The sequence below is a fragment of the Pipra filicauda genome, unplaced genomic scaffold (genome assembly GCF_003945595.2).
Source record: "Pipra filicauda isolate LSUMZ 115617 unplaced genomic scaffold, ASM394559v2 scaffold20_size4479445_pilon, whole genome shotgun sequence".
NCBI lineage: Eukaryota > Metazoa > Chordata > Aves > Passeriformes > Pipridae > Pipra > Pipra filicauda.
The window spans coordinates 3082002-3097574 of record NW_024104321.1 but is presented as its reverse complement, the minus strand read 5'-3'; the positions used below and the strand labels follow the sequence as shown (position 1 = coordinate 3097574).

Below are 15573 nucleotides of genomic sequence, written 5' to 3'. Positions count from 1 at the left end.
ATCTTTGTATCCTTAAAGATGACAAGAGGATGCTTCTAAAATACTGTGTAAGTTGCTGAGGTTTAGTGAGTTTCAGTTTGACATATCTTCTCTATGTAAACATACGATACACCTTGCTACATAAATTTTCTCAGATACAGATTCCTAAGTGACAGATCTTGTCCTACCTTTCTCTCAAAGGGATCAGGATGCCTACTTACAACTAAATTCAGAGCGAGAAGAATTTACTAAACAAGTTCAGTGAAATAATTTTAGTTATTCTAAACAAAGTCCCTCTTTATTAGCCTAGCTACATACATAAACGAGAAGAGGAACCTTCACCTTTACCTTCCAGGTGGCTTTGGGACATGAAATAAGACAAAACTAATCTTAGGCTCTGCATATTGCAGCTTCTCGGCCTTTTTTCTGTACTTCACTAATACAAAGGGTTTATAACCTCTCAAAACTGCATGTTTATTTCCATGCTGCATTCCAGTGCTGATGGGTACAAGGATTTAAACAAGTTCACTGCAACTATGTTGGAAATCTCCATGGTTTGTGATGCTTCTTGGCTGACTCCCAAATATTTATCTTGGAATGGTATTTAACTAGAGTTGCGTAGTTTGAGGTAGTATTTAGCTCAAGGTAGATACAGTGGCAGCAGTGTTAACGTGGACTGACAAAGCCAAGGGAGACCGCGGCAAAGCTGGCATTTGAGAAAAAAGCTCTGAGCATTCAACGTAGACGTGCAGACAAAGCCAACTAACACAACCATACTGATTGCTCACTCCCCATCATCTGAAAAACAAATGCCTTCCTGATCGAAATACCCACTGCTAAGTTGCCTAACATGAGAAATGGACTCGGTGTAAAGCTCCCTGCATGAAGGAGAACTGACTGGACAACACAAAAAACCCGGATTTGAGCCAATGGTCAGGAATGTCCTCCTTGAGGGCTGGTAGTCTACCTTTGCACAAAAGCATGGTTTTGCAGGCTATGATATATGTCTGCCTTTCAGACATAGGGCGTTTCGGAGCTATTGATGAGAGTATTTGTGAAATCCGGGAAGCGGGACTGCTGAAGTTTGCCCGCCCTGGGAGCTCGTCCAGACTCCCTGGTAGGCTTCTTGCCCGTGGCACTGCCCGCAGAGGGGAGAACTGCGTTCCCTGGTGCCGGCTCCCCGCTCTGGTACAGCCAGTGAGCGCTCCACGCTCTCAGCTCCCCATCGCCGCGGGGCTGCGGGGAGCGGCACCAGCACCTGCCCGCCCGCGCCGTCAGACCGTCTGTCCCCGGGCTGAGCCGTGCCTGAGGCAGCGGGATGAAGGGAGCCGCGGCGTCTCGCCGGCATCCCCCTGCCTTCTCTGGAGGGGAGTATACGCGTCTGCCCGCCCCCTCGGCTCCCACCACCCCGCACCGCCCCCAGCCCTGCCCGCCCCGCAGCCTCCCGCCGCCGCCCTCCCCTGCCCTCCCTCCGGGGAGGACGCGAAGCCCCGACGGTCTATAAAAAGCCCCCCGGGGCGGGAGGGAAGGAGGGAGGGAAGGAAGGGACCACCGCGCCAGCGGAGTCGCAGCGGAGGGAGCGGGACAGGGCGCGGGTAGCGGCACCATGGCCCAGTCTGTGTGGGGGTACGACAGCGACAATGGTGAGCGGGGCTCAGGGCCGTCGGGCGGGACGGGGCTGAGCCCGGCTGAGCCCGGCTGAGCCGGGGAGACGTCTCCTTTGCCTTTGTACCTCAGGACCCGAGCGCTGGCACGAAAACTACCCCCTTGCCAAGGGAGACAAGCAGTCGCCCATTGAGATCAACAGCAAGGACGTGCAGCACGACAGCTCTCTTCCCGCTTGGCACGCGAGTTACGATCCCGGGGCAGCGAAAACCATCCTGAACAACGGGCGCACCTGCCGCGTCGTCTTCGACGACACCTTTGATCGATCAGGTCAGTTTCTGGTTCGGTTTTCTGGCCTTGCTAGGAATCGAGGTTTGCAAAGCGCCGAGCATCAAAAAGCATCCCCTAGTATCCAGCTTGCGCAGGCCAGCAGAGAAAAGTCACTTGGGAATGTAAAAGGATGCTCCTGGGGTTTATTCTGGTGAATCTGTAGGTGGGACAGGGAGACTGTAGCTGCAGGGTCACCCCTGAAATACAGACTCAGCTGGAAGGTGGACTTCTCTCTATGTCATCTCCTTCAACAAAGACACCATATCCTCAGGTTTTGTGTAAGGGAAAAGAGTGGTGCCCAGAGAGATTTAGAATGCTCTGAGGCACCCTGTAAACAAAAAACTTGTACATATATTTCCACTGACCGTGATCTTGATTTCTTCTGTATGGGAATTCTTCAGGTACTCCATAGGCTAAAAAACCTATTAAAATATCATTTATGAAAACAGCATTTCATAGTTTCTTGAAAGCTATGGCATGGCATTGCTATAGAACTGAGAGCGAGCAGTCTCATATCTTTAAGCTAAATTTTTCAAACCTTGATTCCAGAACTATATCTGTGTAGCTCTGGATGCAGACACGCAACAACTGTCAAAATGAATAATAAATTGACAACATAATATAATGCAAAGACATCTCAAGAGCATGCAGTATTGACTGCAATCAAATTATCAAGCAATCTAACTAATGGAAAACAGTTACTTTCCTTTGTATTTTTCTCCTTCTGCTTTGATGGCATTTGTATTGGGATTTTGTTCTTAGTAAACTATATAATTAATGAAATACATCCATATTACATTGAAAGATCACTATCACTTGTGTTTATCTTGATGAGATCATTGTTTCCTTGGATTTCTTTATTTACCATTACAGCTACCTGCTATTTTTCCATATGTCTCAGATGGAATCTAAACTATTTAGGACCAGGACCATGTCTAAGTTGTGTATTTGTATGGTCCTTTAGTATTTATTACCACAATTTCTACACAGTGGTCTCAACATAAACTGCACTTTTATTATCATAGAATCACCAAATGGTCTGGGTTGAAAGATCATCAAGTTCCAACTACACCACCACCACTTTCCACTAGACAAGGTTGCTCAAAGCCCCATCTAACCTGACCATGAACACTGCCAGGCATGGGGCACCCACAACTTCTTCAACCAATCTATTCCAATGCCTCACCATCCTCACAGCAAAGAATTTCTTCCTAATATCCAATGTAATCATACTCTTTCAATTTGAAGATGTACCCCCTTGTCTTATCACTACCTGCCCTTGTAACAAGGCCCTTTTATAAACTGGAATGCTCTTCCACAAGCACTGCATAAAATTCATGCCATGACTGAAAGCATGAAAAGTAAATTGATAAAGAACTTTTTCATGTGGGGGTTCTACTCTGTCTTCTTTGCAGCTTCCTAAAGGCTGAAATGTTTAGACAGGCTGCTGAAGAAGATGTCTGCCCAAGGAACTGTGTTGGAGAAAGATTTGACAAGCAAAGTACAGCCCTTGGTGCAGCTCTTCCTCTAAATCATCTTCCCTCTGTTCCCTCCCTGCCTCTCCCCTTCCCATCATCTCTGTTGTTCTTTGAGCATCAAGTGTGTACATTCACTCCTGGCTGCCCTGACTTTCTGCAGGCTGCTGGACAGTAATTTAGGACTCAAACATTTCACAGGAACGTGTCTGATCAGAATAAAATACAATGTTTGACAGCTCTGAAAGACCACATGAGAAGGAATTTCATAGCCATTTTATTATCTTCATTTGTTGGCTTCTACAGTGGCAAGAGATAAGTAGTAGTCACAGATCTTATTTTAATTGGAAAAAAAAAATAGCTTAAAGATAGCCTTTATTTTCCAATTATATGGAAAATTTTGAATTTTAAAAAGATTTGTTTTCATGCTATAGAGATTTATGTCCTGTTATGAAGTGCTATTTTCAAGTGCTTCACAGTATTTGAGCTCTGGAAAGGGCCACCTTTAAGAAACGACTGCTAAATGAGTCTCCAACTCTGATACTGATTCAGCTTTTAAGTGTCGGTAAATCACATAAATTCAGCTCCTGAAAGTCCCTGCCTCCCATTGATTCCGGCTTGAAATGGCAAGCAAATACTTGTGAGGAGTTGAACCTTAGAGTCTATGCTTTATTTGTCTTATATTCAAAAGTGAAATAAGAATAACAGTGATTATACTAATATGAAATATTTCCCATTGAAGGCCTCTACAGAAGGTTTACTCAATAACATATTGACTTAGGATAATTTATTGATGTACGTACAAACTCAAAAAATAAGAGGAACTGCATGCCTAAAACTCAACAAGGCTTTTTTTCCATCCCTCCCCTTGATGGTTGTGACACCTACCAACTAAAAAGAGAAACTGCAAAGTTAAACCTCTTGCTCTGTGTAGGTATTCCAACACATATGATATCAAGAATTCATTTGAGACCATTGGGCAAAAGAGGATTTATTATTTCAATGTTAACTTTGAACTTCAAAGCTATTGGTAGAAGTTCAAACTTGAATGCTATTTAAACAAGGTCTTCTGGCACTGCAGTTGTGAACTACATTATCAGCTTTCTGTGTAAGGAAACACGACTCATTCCAACCTTAGGTAATGAATGAAAAATACATTTGAGAGCTTATCCTCTAAGCAGTCCCTGCTCAAAAGAATCTCCAGGCTGAAAGAGCAGGTGTGATTTTTTGAAAGTCAGAGTTGATGTCAACTGTCAGACTGATGCATGATCAGCATTATTTGGCTAAAGACAGCAGAAGTAACAGCTTCTTAATTTATTTCATTGGTGGCTTGAGAACAATTTAAACTTTATTTTCTTCCCTGACTTTCTAGAAATAGATGTCTTTTTTTTTTTTTTAATTTTTACTTTTTTTAGAAGCAGCAAACTATGCTGTAACCATTGTTTAGTTGTCTGAACTGTAAAAGGTATGCCAGTAATGGACTAGAGGTACTCTTCGAAGCATCTCTGGGTTAATTTAACAGCCCTAACCCCAATCTTTCTACGACAGACCCTTTCTTGACAAGAACCATCTGTGAAAATCTTCCTTCTCTCTCCACATCATAAACTATAGTGTGTCCACTTGCCAAGAGAAAAAGGGCTTGTTGGCCAGGTGGGGTTTGACTCACAGCAGTTTCCACAGTTTTCACATCAAACAGAACTCCTGAGTGATAACAGAATTTAGACCCAACCACGTGAACTGGTGAGTGTTGTGACCCCCCACTGCAATCTGCTGGATTTAAAGGAGGTGCTCCGGTGGGTCCCCGCTCAGAGACCGCGTGTGGCAGGGTTTTGTCGGCTGGTGCTGACGCAGATTGTCCCTTGCAGTGTTGAGAGGGGGCCCGCTCACCGGCGCCTACAGGCTGCGGCAGCTGCACTTGCACTGGGGTTCCTCTGATGACCACGGCTCTGAGCATGTTATAGATGGGGTGAAATATGCAGCAGAGGTAGGACTGATTTTTAATAGTAGTATTCAGTGTTAACTGGAATTTGACTGATTTTGCATCTGAGCAGATTAACCGTTCTCCCTTTTTCTAGTATTTAGCCATTAATTTTTCTCTGCCTGTGGAACTTGTGAATATTGGTTAGCATGCAGTGGGATAAGTTACATGGCAATAAATGTGTCTTTGCAAGTATATACTAACACAGACTTCTTTTCTTCAAGCAAGAGTTTTTATGGTATTTTAGAATGTTTTAAAAATATTTTTCATAAACCAATTGGTTACTTTCAAATAGGAAGATCTGTTTTCTGCTGCTGTTTTTTAGCTTTTAGCCATTTCTGGTATAGCTTGGGTTACCAAGTTAGTTTCAGAAAGCATTATGAGTTAATAGAAAAGCTTAGTAAAAGCACATTTGATAAACTGACATCCAAAATTAGATCCACCTCGAAACTGATTCAGAGTAGATTTTAGTTTCTGGACATCTCTGCTTTAAAATAACTGGGTTTATTTTCATGAACCCTGGAAAATAGATTTTTTGTTTCATTTTCGTTTTTTTTTTTAATGTAACCTACTGAAGGACTGTTGTCCAAATTTTCTAAAATTAATGCCTTTTTTAGGCCCTGAAGACTTCTTCCGGTCATAAATATAAGAAAATTTGCTATTGATGCTAGTGAATTACTAGCAAATGTTGCCTTCTTCATCTTATTTGAAAGTAGTCTCAAAATATCTATCTATGCCCACAAAAATCCTGCAGTAGTGTTTTCCTGCCTTACAACTATACCCTCAAGGTACAGAGCTTAGAGAGGCTTTGCCCACCAGTCACAGGACAAAACTGAGGCAGGTATTTTCGGGATCAGCATGCACAAACCTTGCAGAGATGACTGTGGGAGATGGCTTGGAAATTTTCTTCCTGTTCCTTAACCGCAGCCAAACCTTGCTAGTGCTCTACTTTCTGCGGCCAACTAAACAGAAGAATTCTGCTTCCTCAAACCATTTCTTGGTTAGCTCAAGCACAGACTTTTTATGTTACTTTTGTTAGTAGTACTTGTGTATTTATTGACAGGAGAAGAAAGTCTGGAATGTATGAAATTTTCCTACATTGCAACCAAAGATATATAGTTGCTCCAACTTTATCCTTAGCAATAAAATCCTTATCCTCAAGAGAAAAGAAACAGAGAACAATACATTAATTATATTCAGGGCAAACTACTTTGTTGTCAATTTAAATGAACTTTAAGAAAAAGACTTTTTTCCTGTATAACACTGAGTTGCAGATGCTACTTAGTCTGAGATTCCATACCGCTGCTTGCAGCATTTGTAGCTATATGCATGAGCTACAGATTTTCTGGACAGAGATGTAAAAATTTGAACTATATCCTGAAAATACATTATTGTTGAAAGTAGACATGAGAAATGTCATATTACTATCCCCACTCCTGTCCAGTACAATGTGCCAAGAGTCATAAGAGACACAAAACAATAATGCATGCACTACGTACAACCCAGTGTAAATCCTTGAGCTGATATCTGCATAACCAGAAGATCTAAAAATGTACTTGAGATGAAGTGCATGTCAGTAGGTGTTTTATGCACCGAATGTGTTCATGTCATGTGCTTGGGTTAAACTACTTATAGTTGCATTGTCTGATTACTGCGTAGGAAACTTCATTTTCTTTCTCATGCTTCAATTCAATGCGAAGCAATGTTTTATAGAAAGTGTGAGCATATAGAAGCATGGAAACAGCAGTTAGAAATATTTACATAGAGGTTTCGTTTTCATGTCCATTCTTTTACTTACTGTGTACTGGACACTTTTCTTTATTGAACTTAAAGTGAAGATTGTGCTGCTGGCAATTTCTTGTACTTATAACTGAAATTTTATTGATTTTTAGTTACATATGGTGCACTGGAATCCAAAACATGGTAATTTTGCTGGAGCTTTGAAACAACCTGATGGTGTGGCTGTTGTGGGCATTTTTCTGAAAGTAAGTGGCAAATATTCAGTCTTTATAATTTCTGTGTTTTTCATCCTCCTCTAGTACCAGGGGAAAATGTTCCCATTGTTTTATCACGCACTGCATCGTTTTGCAGGAAAACATTCAAAGCAGTTGACTTCAGTACTTCTGGACTTGGGCACTCCAGATTCCATGCACTAACCCATTCAGACTTCTGACACCATTTGTGATACCAGTGGCATGATGGGTATTGAACAAGAGATCCATAACTTCAAGCCTGGGACATTTGCTAACTTTGTCCCTGATAGCTGAGCAGCCCTTTACTGTGCTGTGCATTGAGTGGGGAGGACACTGCACCGTATAAGTGTTTCCTCTTGCCTGTTGTCTGCTAGTAGGTGTTGCACCTGCCTCTCAGCAAGGTTATGTTGACTGATTCCCTTCCCTGGTCTCTGGTTGATTCCCACATAAGCTGGGAATCAAAAGGAGTTCAATGAACCTACTCCAAAAAGAAGTAATTCATGGTAAAAGAATTTCACTGAACATTCTAACCTTGAAATACAGCAGCTCCGTAACAAAATAATTTTGTACCAGTATTTCCTAATTGATTTTTTTAAAAACTTAACAGAAAGAAAGCAATCCTAGTATCAAATCTGTACATGGTCTAGGACATTGAGAAACACTAACAGGCACACAGCCTAATAGCGATAAATTATGCAAACTTCAGATATGTGGCTGTCCTTTTACCTGCAGGTGGGCATATCAGCTTGAACACACCATCAGAGAATAGGTTTCCTCTTATTGTTTTATCACCTGTAAGTGGCATTTGCGCAAGCAATAGCAAGTGGATGTAATTAATTTTGCCACAGTGCCCCTGGACAGACTAGATACAATGTCATTTTAATTCTGTATACTGTGAGCCAGCCTGACCTTTTCTCTTGTGGTTAGTTTAAACTGAAGGTCAGCACCTGTCCAGATTCTCCCCTATGATTACATCCTTGGATTATTCTTACTTGGTCATTTCTTTTGGTCTATTTTAGACTAAAGCACTGTCTTGTAAAACACAGATTACAAAGCATTACACTGTGTTCTTAATAATCATATTAAGGTCAGATAAAAGGTCTAGAAAAGTGGTATCACTATATCTTCTCTGGCCTTCTTTCCCTCTTTCCTTCTTGCTCTTTGGTAAAGGAGCCACTGTTTTTCACTGAGTTTGTCATGTTCTATTACTGGTGTTTGGAATACTGCTAAAACAGGATTGAATTATCTCCTGAAGAGTTGAATTTCATCTCTTTTGAAAAAAAATGGCAATTACAGCACATCTTAGGCATACTGTCTTTACTCTTCTGGGATGCAGAGCCATGTCAAAGCTTTTGGAAGTGCTAAATATCAGGAACACAAGTAATAAAGTGACCCCACAGCTTGAGGATATCGAGACATGAATCTCATCATATGTCTTATGTCAAAGTCTGATCTGACTGCATATGTGCTGCAGAACATTTGAAGTATCTGCAGGAACTCCAGCTCTTCAGACCATCAACACTTTGCTGAGTGCTCATATGTCTCACAGAGGTTGTGGGTTGCTTTCAAAGAAGAGCCAAGGGCAAGGCCCTGGAGAGTGTAGATCACACTGTCTGAGTGTGTAGTTCATTCCTCAGGCAGTCGGTGATGCCTTGTAGAGTCCTTCCGCACACGTTCCAATTGCAAAGCCAGTTACTGCAATCTGCTATTTTGGATGCTCTTTTAACACATGTCATTTTCTGTCAGTCTCTACTGGATGCTCTGAGAGTGCTGCTGCCTAATGTGACAGATGGGATATGCTGAAATTCTTTCAAATACTGTGGAACATGATGAAAAAGATACAGTACTTGTGCTTTGCCTTACAGGTTGGAAAAACTCCCAAACCAGAGATGAAGAGAATTCTTGAAGAAATTGATAACATTAAGACTAAGGTATCAAAAGAATTTTGGTGATATAATGTAGCTGAAAAGCAGCAGAAGTAGAAATCAGAAGTTCAGATTCATTTTTTGGCATCATCTTGGTGCCTAAGAGTAGCACTAGAGGTGATACATTGGAATGTAGGGCAGGATACTTTCTTTTACTTATTTAAACAGATAACTCCTCACTTCTGCAAGTATTCTTGTTGTAGAGGATTTTTTTATCAATCCTTGCATACACCACTGATAGTCTTATTGGTACTGCTCTGTAAAAATAGGCTAGTGTGCAAATAGCAAGAAGAAATGAAAAGGTTTTTGAATCTGAGGACAGCAGTGGCCAAAACATATGCATATAAAGGAGTCAGAAACTTAGTTAGCCTGAAATGAGAAGAAACTCATAGGAATGATGGGTGAGGCTCCCAGTCTATGTAGAGGAGATTAAAAATGTTATTAGTTTTAAGATGGAACTGTGTTTATTTATAAAAGGGATTACATGGTGCACCAGTCCTCTCTTCCTATGATACTAACACAAATGGCATTGCAAACATATTCTAAATTATTTTCTAGTTTAATTAATGATCTAAGGCTCACAGCCCTTACCAATTGCATAGATACCACTGCAGAAGGGAGTTATTTGCAGAGAATTGAGATATTGCATCTACTGGTATTTAGCATTATTGTTGAATATAAACATAATCTCTGGGTATACTTTAGCAATTCTACTTCATGATAAACTTTATACTTCTAATGATGCTGAAAATCCCTTTTTGTATTTGACCTTGAATATATCACCAAAACACCAGGGCTAAATTTTACAAATCTATAAGCATTTTCTTGCAAATTTAGCAGAATTTTTTGCATTTGATTTATGTATGTGTGTACTGTCATTGACCTAAGTAAGAAATCTGTTCTCTCCTAACTAAGAGTCATAATAATTTTATTTTTTCAACCTTTTCTTAGTTTTCAAATGCAATTCTGTTCTTTCTTTTGAGGGAACTGAAGGTTATTTTTTTTTCACTCTACCTATTGCTCCCCTACTGTGTCAATGGTATCTGTCTTGATACAGATTTGGCTTTCTCTCATAATCTCTACAGCATTTTTTGGCCGTTTGCATGCAGAAGAGCTTTGCCAATTAAAAAATTGATCAATCATCCTATGAAACTCCGTGTCATACAATGATGACAAGATGGCAGTGATATCCACTCCACTGCATTCTATCTGAGACTATCTAACTGGAGATTTTATAACTTCTAGCAGAAAAAAAAATAGAAGTCTGATTTCCTACATACAGATATTCTCTGTAGTGGTTCTGGAAAAAGCAACAGCTGAGGAAAACCAGAGCAATATAGGTGCATATGAAAATGACAGCTTGTATTTTCTCTCTTATTTTATTTTCTTTCCTGTCATCACATACACTTTACCAAGATTACTTATTTTTCACGAAACAGTAATGGATGACATCACTGGTGCATTTATTGCACATGCAATTTCAATTGCTCTGATGCATTACAGGCAGAGGAGTTTTTGGACACTCTTTTTATTGAAAAATCACAATTTCTTTCGTGAAGTTATCTTCAAACTCATATTGAACTTACAGAACAATTTTTCCTGGAAGATATACTTGAAGACTTGATGTTATTCTTTCTACTCTGTTTGTGCAAGGATGTATGGCCTACCATTGCACTTTTTCTCTGTTCCAGTCTGGAGCAGATTCTCCATGTTAGGAGAAGGATATAGGAATAAGAGATTTCACTTTCCAGAACTGCATCCTAAATACCAGTAGAGAAGTGAACTGGATTTCCTTGGTTAATTTTTATTGTCCAGAGGGAACAAGGAAGACTCATCACAGTCCTCCTTTCCAAAGTGGAGATGCTATCCTATTCAGTGGCAAACTTCTCAGGAAATGTTGTTTGGTGTCTGCTGTTCTCCCTTGTCTGATTGTAGTCACCTTTAGTCGTAAGTTATTTACGACACAGTACTCTTACAGGAAATATTTAAATTTTTTTACATTAAACGGAAAAGTCCCAACAAAAAGGTTGAGAGTGTCACCATAACAATGTAATTAGAGTACAGTCTTGGGAGGAGACTGTCCTTCAGACAGAACACTGTAACGAATCTGGGATAAATGCCTGGCCACTATTCTGTTGGATAAAATGGGGTACCTGCAGTGCCACAGCCTTTAACTTTTATCCCAACTGACCAAAAATAAAACACAATTTTGATAGTTCCAGAATAGAAAAATGTAAAAGTGAATATCTTTGGTCCCACACAATTCAGGTTGTAATTTCTTTTAATTTATTTATGTAATCACAATGTCAGTTATTATTAATTGCCAGGAAAATGCTTGAGAAAGAGGGGATTGATTTCTTGCATGAATCTTGGTATTTAATTACTCCCTTTATAACAGCATAGATACTGATGTCTTTTAAGATGCATATCCCTGGATTTACTGCAGAATTTTTTTTCCTCTAAGGGGAAAGAGGCTCCTTTTCAGCATTTTGATCCTTCAATTCTTTTCCCCAAATCTCGGGACTACTGGACCTACCACGGTTCATTCACTACACCCCCCTGTGAGGAGTGTATCACTTGGATTCTCCTGAGGGAGCCAATTGAAGTCAGCTCAGATCAGGTAAACTCTACCTAGTTCTGCTACTCTTTTACCAGTTCTCAGCAGTGTCTCAGTATGTCAGATTTGTGAGCTCTTGTGTAACCTTACCCTTTTTGATAGGGAAAGCTTTAGCTGAGGACTGTGAGAAATTGCCTGCAGATTGGATGGTTTAAATGGACTGTAAAACTGACCTTGAGAATCAGGCCCTCTTGCTAGACACCTCCTGGAATAGCTTCAGCAGGAGTGTTCGTGGGATCCTGAAAACATGCTAAGGTGGAAGAGCCCCCGAGCCACAAAATTCAGTCATCACAGTGTCCTCAGTTCATTCTGTGTATTTCACCATTAAGTGGCAAGTGAGACTAACATTTCACTGGTTTCTCAGTTTAGGGAATTGCTGGTGCAGATCTTGACTTCCTAAAAGCTTTCAGTGAGAAGGATCAAATTACTTACAACCTGCGAACCTGAATGTTAACAAAAAGTAATGCACTAATTGTATTCGTATAGCTCAAATGTGCATTTACACAGAGAAAAAAAAAAAAAGAAAAAAAAGAGAACCAGTCTGGATAAGGTGACCTTTTTAGTGCTTCAGCAATTCGAATCAGGGTATATCCTTTTTACTGATTTCACTGTTTTCAGAATGGATTTATGGATGAAAGGTTAACAATTAACAAAGCAACACTGAATTTAAGAACAACAGCTAAGTGATGAATTCATGATTGAATTTAATAATCCAGTTGGCATACGCTTCTCTGCCTTACAGAACAAAATACAAACTTCTGCACCAGCTTTTTCCATCAGACTACCTTGCATAAATGTAGATGTGCATCCTCCTTCATATACAGCCAATTGTCATTGCCGTTGTGTGCCTGTCATTATATAAGAAAATTCCTTCTCCATCTCAGAGTTTGTTCTAGGCATTAAGAACCACAGTGCTTCCACATGGACACTTTAGTTTTTCTTCTTTGCAGATGGCAAAGCTCCGTAGCCTTTCCAAGAATGGTGAGAACGAACCCGTGAACCCACTTGTTGATAACTGGCGCCCACCTCAGCCTGTGAAGGGCAGAATAGTGAGAGCCTCATTCAAGTGAAGTCTCAAGTCTCGCTCTGCTGAACCTGAGTGAGAAAATCCCTGCATCACAAAGTATAGTTAGTTTTTGCTGTCTACTGCTTTTCCTCTGGATCCAGGTCTGTGTTTCTCAGCTTGAAATTCTGAGTGGCAAACTGAATCTGATTTTGAAAACAGAAAAAATACTGTATGCAAATACTAAGCTTAATAAGGAATTGTGAGATATACATGATTCTTGATCACAAAGCCTCAGTATTTATGATAGTGTCACTTCTCTGCCAAGTGGTCTTGGAAGAAAAATGGGCTCAGTTTCAATATGTAAAAGTCATTTCAAAGAAAATATAGTAAAGGTAGAAAAATGAACCAATAGCTCAGGAAAGCAGGAGATGGACAGGAGGCAAAACGTCTATTCCTACAGAGTCTCTAGTGATCTTCCTCAGATATCCCACCAACAGTGTTGACAACCAAAGAATTAACAACCCTTTAACATGCCAGATTTTCCCTTCCCTCTCTTGTTCATAGTTTGTTATCCAACATTGGATTAGTATTCTGGGGATATAATCAGGCATACTCAATTTCTGTGTGTGAAGAAAAAAAGATATCTTGCTGTTATTTCAGCATTTACTGTCTTTGCCATGTCCTGCTGCTGCCATTGTTGATCTTTTCTTCTTTCACTGCTGCTGCTACTTCTCCCATCCAGTGTAGAATACTGCTGGTATCATGTCACCTTGTATATAGTACAGCAGCTTTAGTATTGCTGAGTGGGAACTGCCTTTTTTCTCCTGCTCTATGTTACCTATGTCACCTCGCAGAATGATGAATTTTTAGTTTTGATGCTCTGCCTGCTTTTTATTTTTGACATCTTAGCCTGCATAGCAATGGTTTCAACTGTGAGGGATTTTGTTTCATACGGAAAGTATCTTTGTGAATGATTCATATGTGTCACTTGTCATTCCCACTACTGAAAAATCCAGGTTAAGTCACCTAAGGGTTTTTTGATTGTGACTCTGTGTAGTTGGAGACTATAAGTGGACTCTGTTTGGCCCTGTTCCTTTCTGGGGAGACACATCAGCTTGCACATATGATCCAAGCAAGGAATCACTGGCACACAGAAACTTTCCAATCAATTAACTTCCCCTGTTCTTCATCATACAAACTTTATCATTTCAGTGTAACACAAGTACCATCTAGGTTGAATCCACATGTGAGTAAAGATCTGCTACATTATATTCACCATCAGGGTGATTGTTCCATATTGCACATACAGGAGGTTGGGTGGTCAAAGATATTGAGTAAATCGTCCTACAAAGGAAGCTTCTGAGTTCTCTGTGTTCCTCTAACTCATCAGTAGGTAACAGTGGGCATTCTTCTAGATGTTGCCACAAACATGTTCACAGCAATATTTATAAGGGGTATGTAAAAGTCTAAAAAAAAGCAGGGTTACAAATGGCTCCTTAACTGTTTCATTTTCCACCTTTACTAGAAAAATGTTGCCCAACAGGGAAGTTATGAATGGGAAGCACTGAAGAAATTCTGCCATTGTCAACAGCACAATTCAGTGAGAATTCAGAAATGAAACTGAGGGCAGAGTTTAATCCTTTGTATTCATTTAGAAATGGTCTAAGAATTGTTGAAGTTCCACTGAAAGTAAATATTTCAGTTTATTAGGAGTGTATTTTGCTTAGTATAAAGCAGTTTCTTTTTAAAAACTAAGTTCCTGTCAGCAGAAGCTACAGTATTGATTGAATCTTGTTTACAAATGTTTTGGCATTGGTTTAATCTTACCGCAAGATCAGCTTTTCATATTATGAGTGTAGCATTTCCAAAAGTATTGATTTTAAGAGTCCCTTAGATTTTCTTTCCGCTCTTGAATCTGTACATCATCTCAACACACAAAAATGTTACTACAGAAAGCTCATAAGCAACATTTTTTTCTACTGTACTATGTCTTACATATAAAATTTCTGCTCGTATCCACATGCAGTTGATCTTGGTGATAAGAAAATTTTAACACAAATTACTGAGACAAGAGTTTGAGTCTTTCTACCTGAAAGACATTGACTGTGATGTTTAAATCTCTTGTTATTGGGGCAATAAAACAAGATTAGTTGCCTGCACTTGACATAACTGCTTTTATGTCTTCAAAGAACCAATAAATTGACTTAAATGAAAAATTGCTTGCTGGTTTTATTTCTAATGCTACATGATGACTGAAAGTAGTGAGAACTTACTAGAAAACATTTGTATCCTTTCTTTGATACATATACATAGGGGAATAGACACTCTAGTAATTTTTAACTGTTGGAGTTTAATATCTCAATCCTGGTTTCTGTGTATCCAGTCAAACAGATCCTCAAAAATATCAGGATTATACAGTATCACTTATTCTCTGTTTTCAGGTACAAAAAAAAGTGTTTATTTCTTGCCTGCACACAAACATTCTCTTACATCTTACCAAAGTTCATGCATTCATATTTGACCCTGAATATCACTCATTTGGATATGAATTTTGTTTTCTTGCAAGAAACACGTGGATGGGTTAGCTGAAATTTTACATAATTCTGATATTTCCTGATTAGTTTATACTTTTCAAGCACACAAACTTGTGAAAGAATAATTGCCTGCAAATCAGATATTGAGTGC

The 15573-nt window shown here is 39.8% G+C and overlaps 1 protein-coding gene across 1 annotated transcript; it reads left to right on the top strand.

Annotated features, from left to right (window-relative positions):
- Positions 1 to 1498: 1498 nt before the first annotated feature.
- Positions 1499 to 15075, top strand: LOC113995953 (carbonic anhydrase 3-like). The gene is made up of 7 exons (XM_027736527.2): positions 1499 to 1622; positions 1717 to 1914; positions 5255 to 5373; positions 7260 to 7352; positions 9206 to 9271; positions 11730 to 11885; positions 12833 to 15075. Exons 1-7 carry the CDS (start codon positions 1586 to 1588, stop codon positions 12950 to 12952), a joined length of 789 nt encoding a protein of 262 aa, XP_027592328.1. The 5' UTR covers positions 1499 to 1585; the 3' UTR covers positions 12953 to 15075.
- Positions 15076 to 15573: the final 498 nt, after the last annotated feature.

Coding starts and splice junctions, on each gene's coding strand:
- LOC113995953 (XM_027736527.2), top strand. CDS start 1,586: ATGGCCCAGTCTGTGTGGGGGTACGACAGCGACAATG. Junction 7,353..9,205: donor TTGTGGGCATTTTTCTGAAA/GTAAGTGGCAAA, acceptor TTTGCCTTACAG/GTTGGAAAAACTCCCAAACC. Junction 11,886..12,832: donor TTGAAGTCAGCTCAGATCAG/GTAAACTCTACC, acceptor TCTTCTTTGCAG/ATGGCAAAGCTCCGTAGCCT.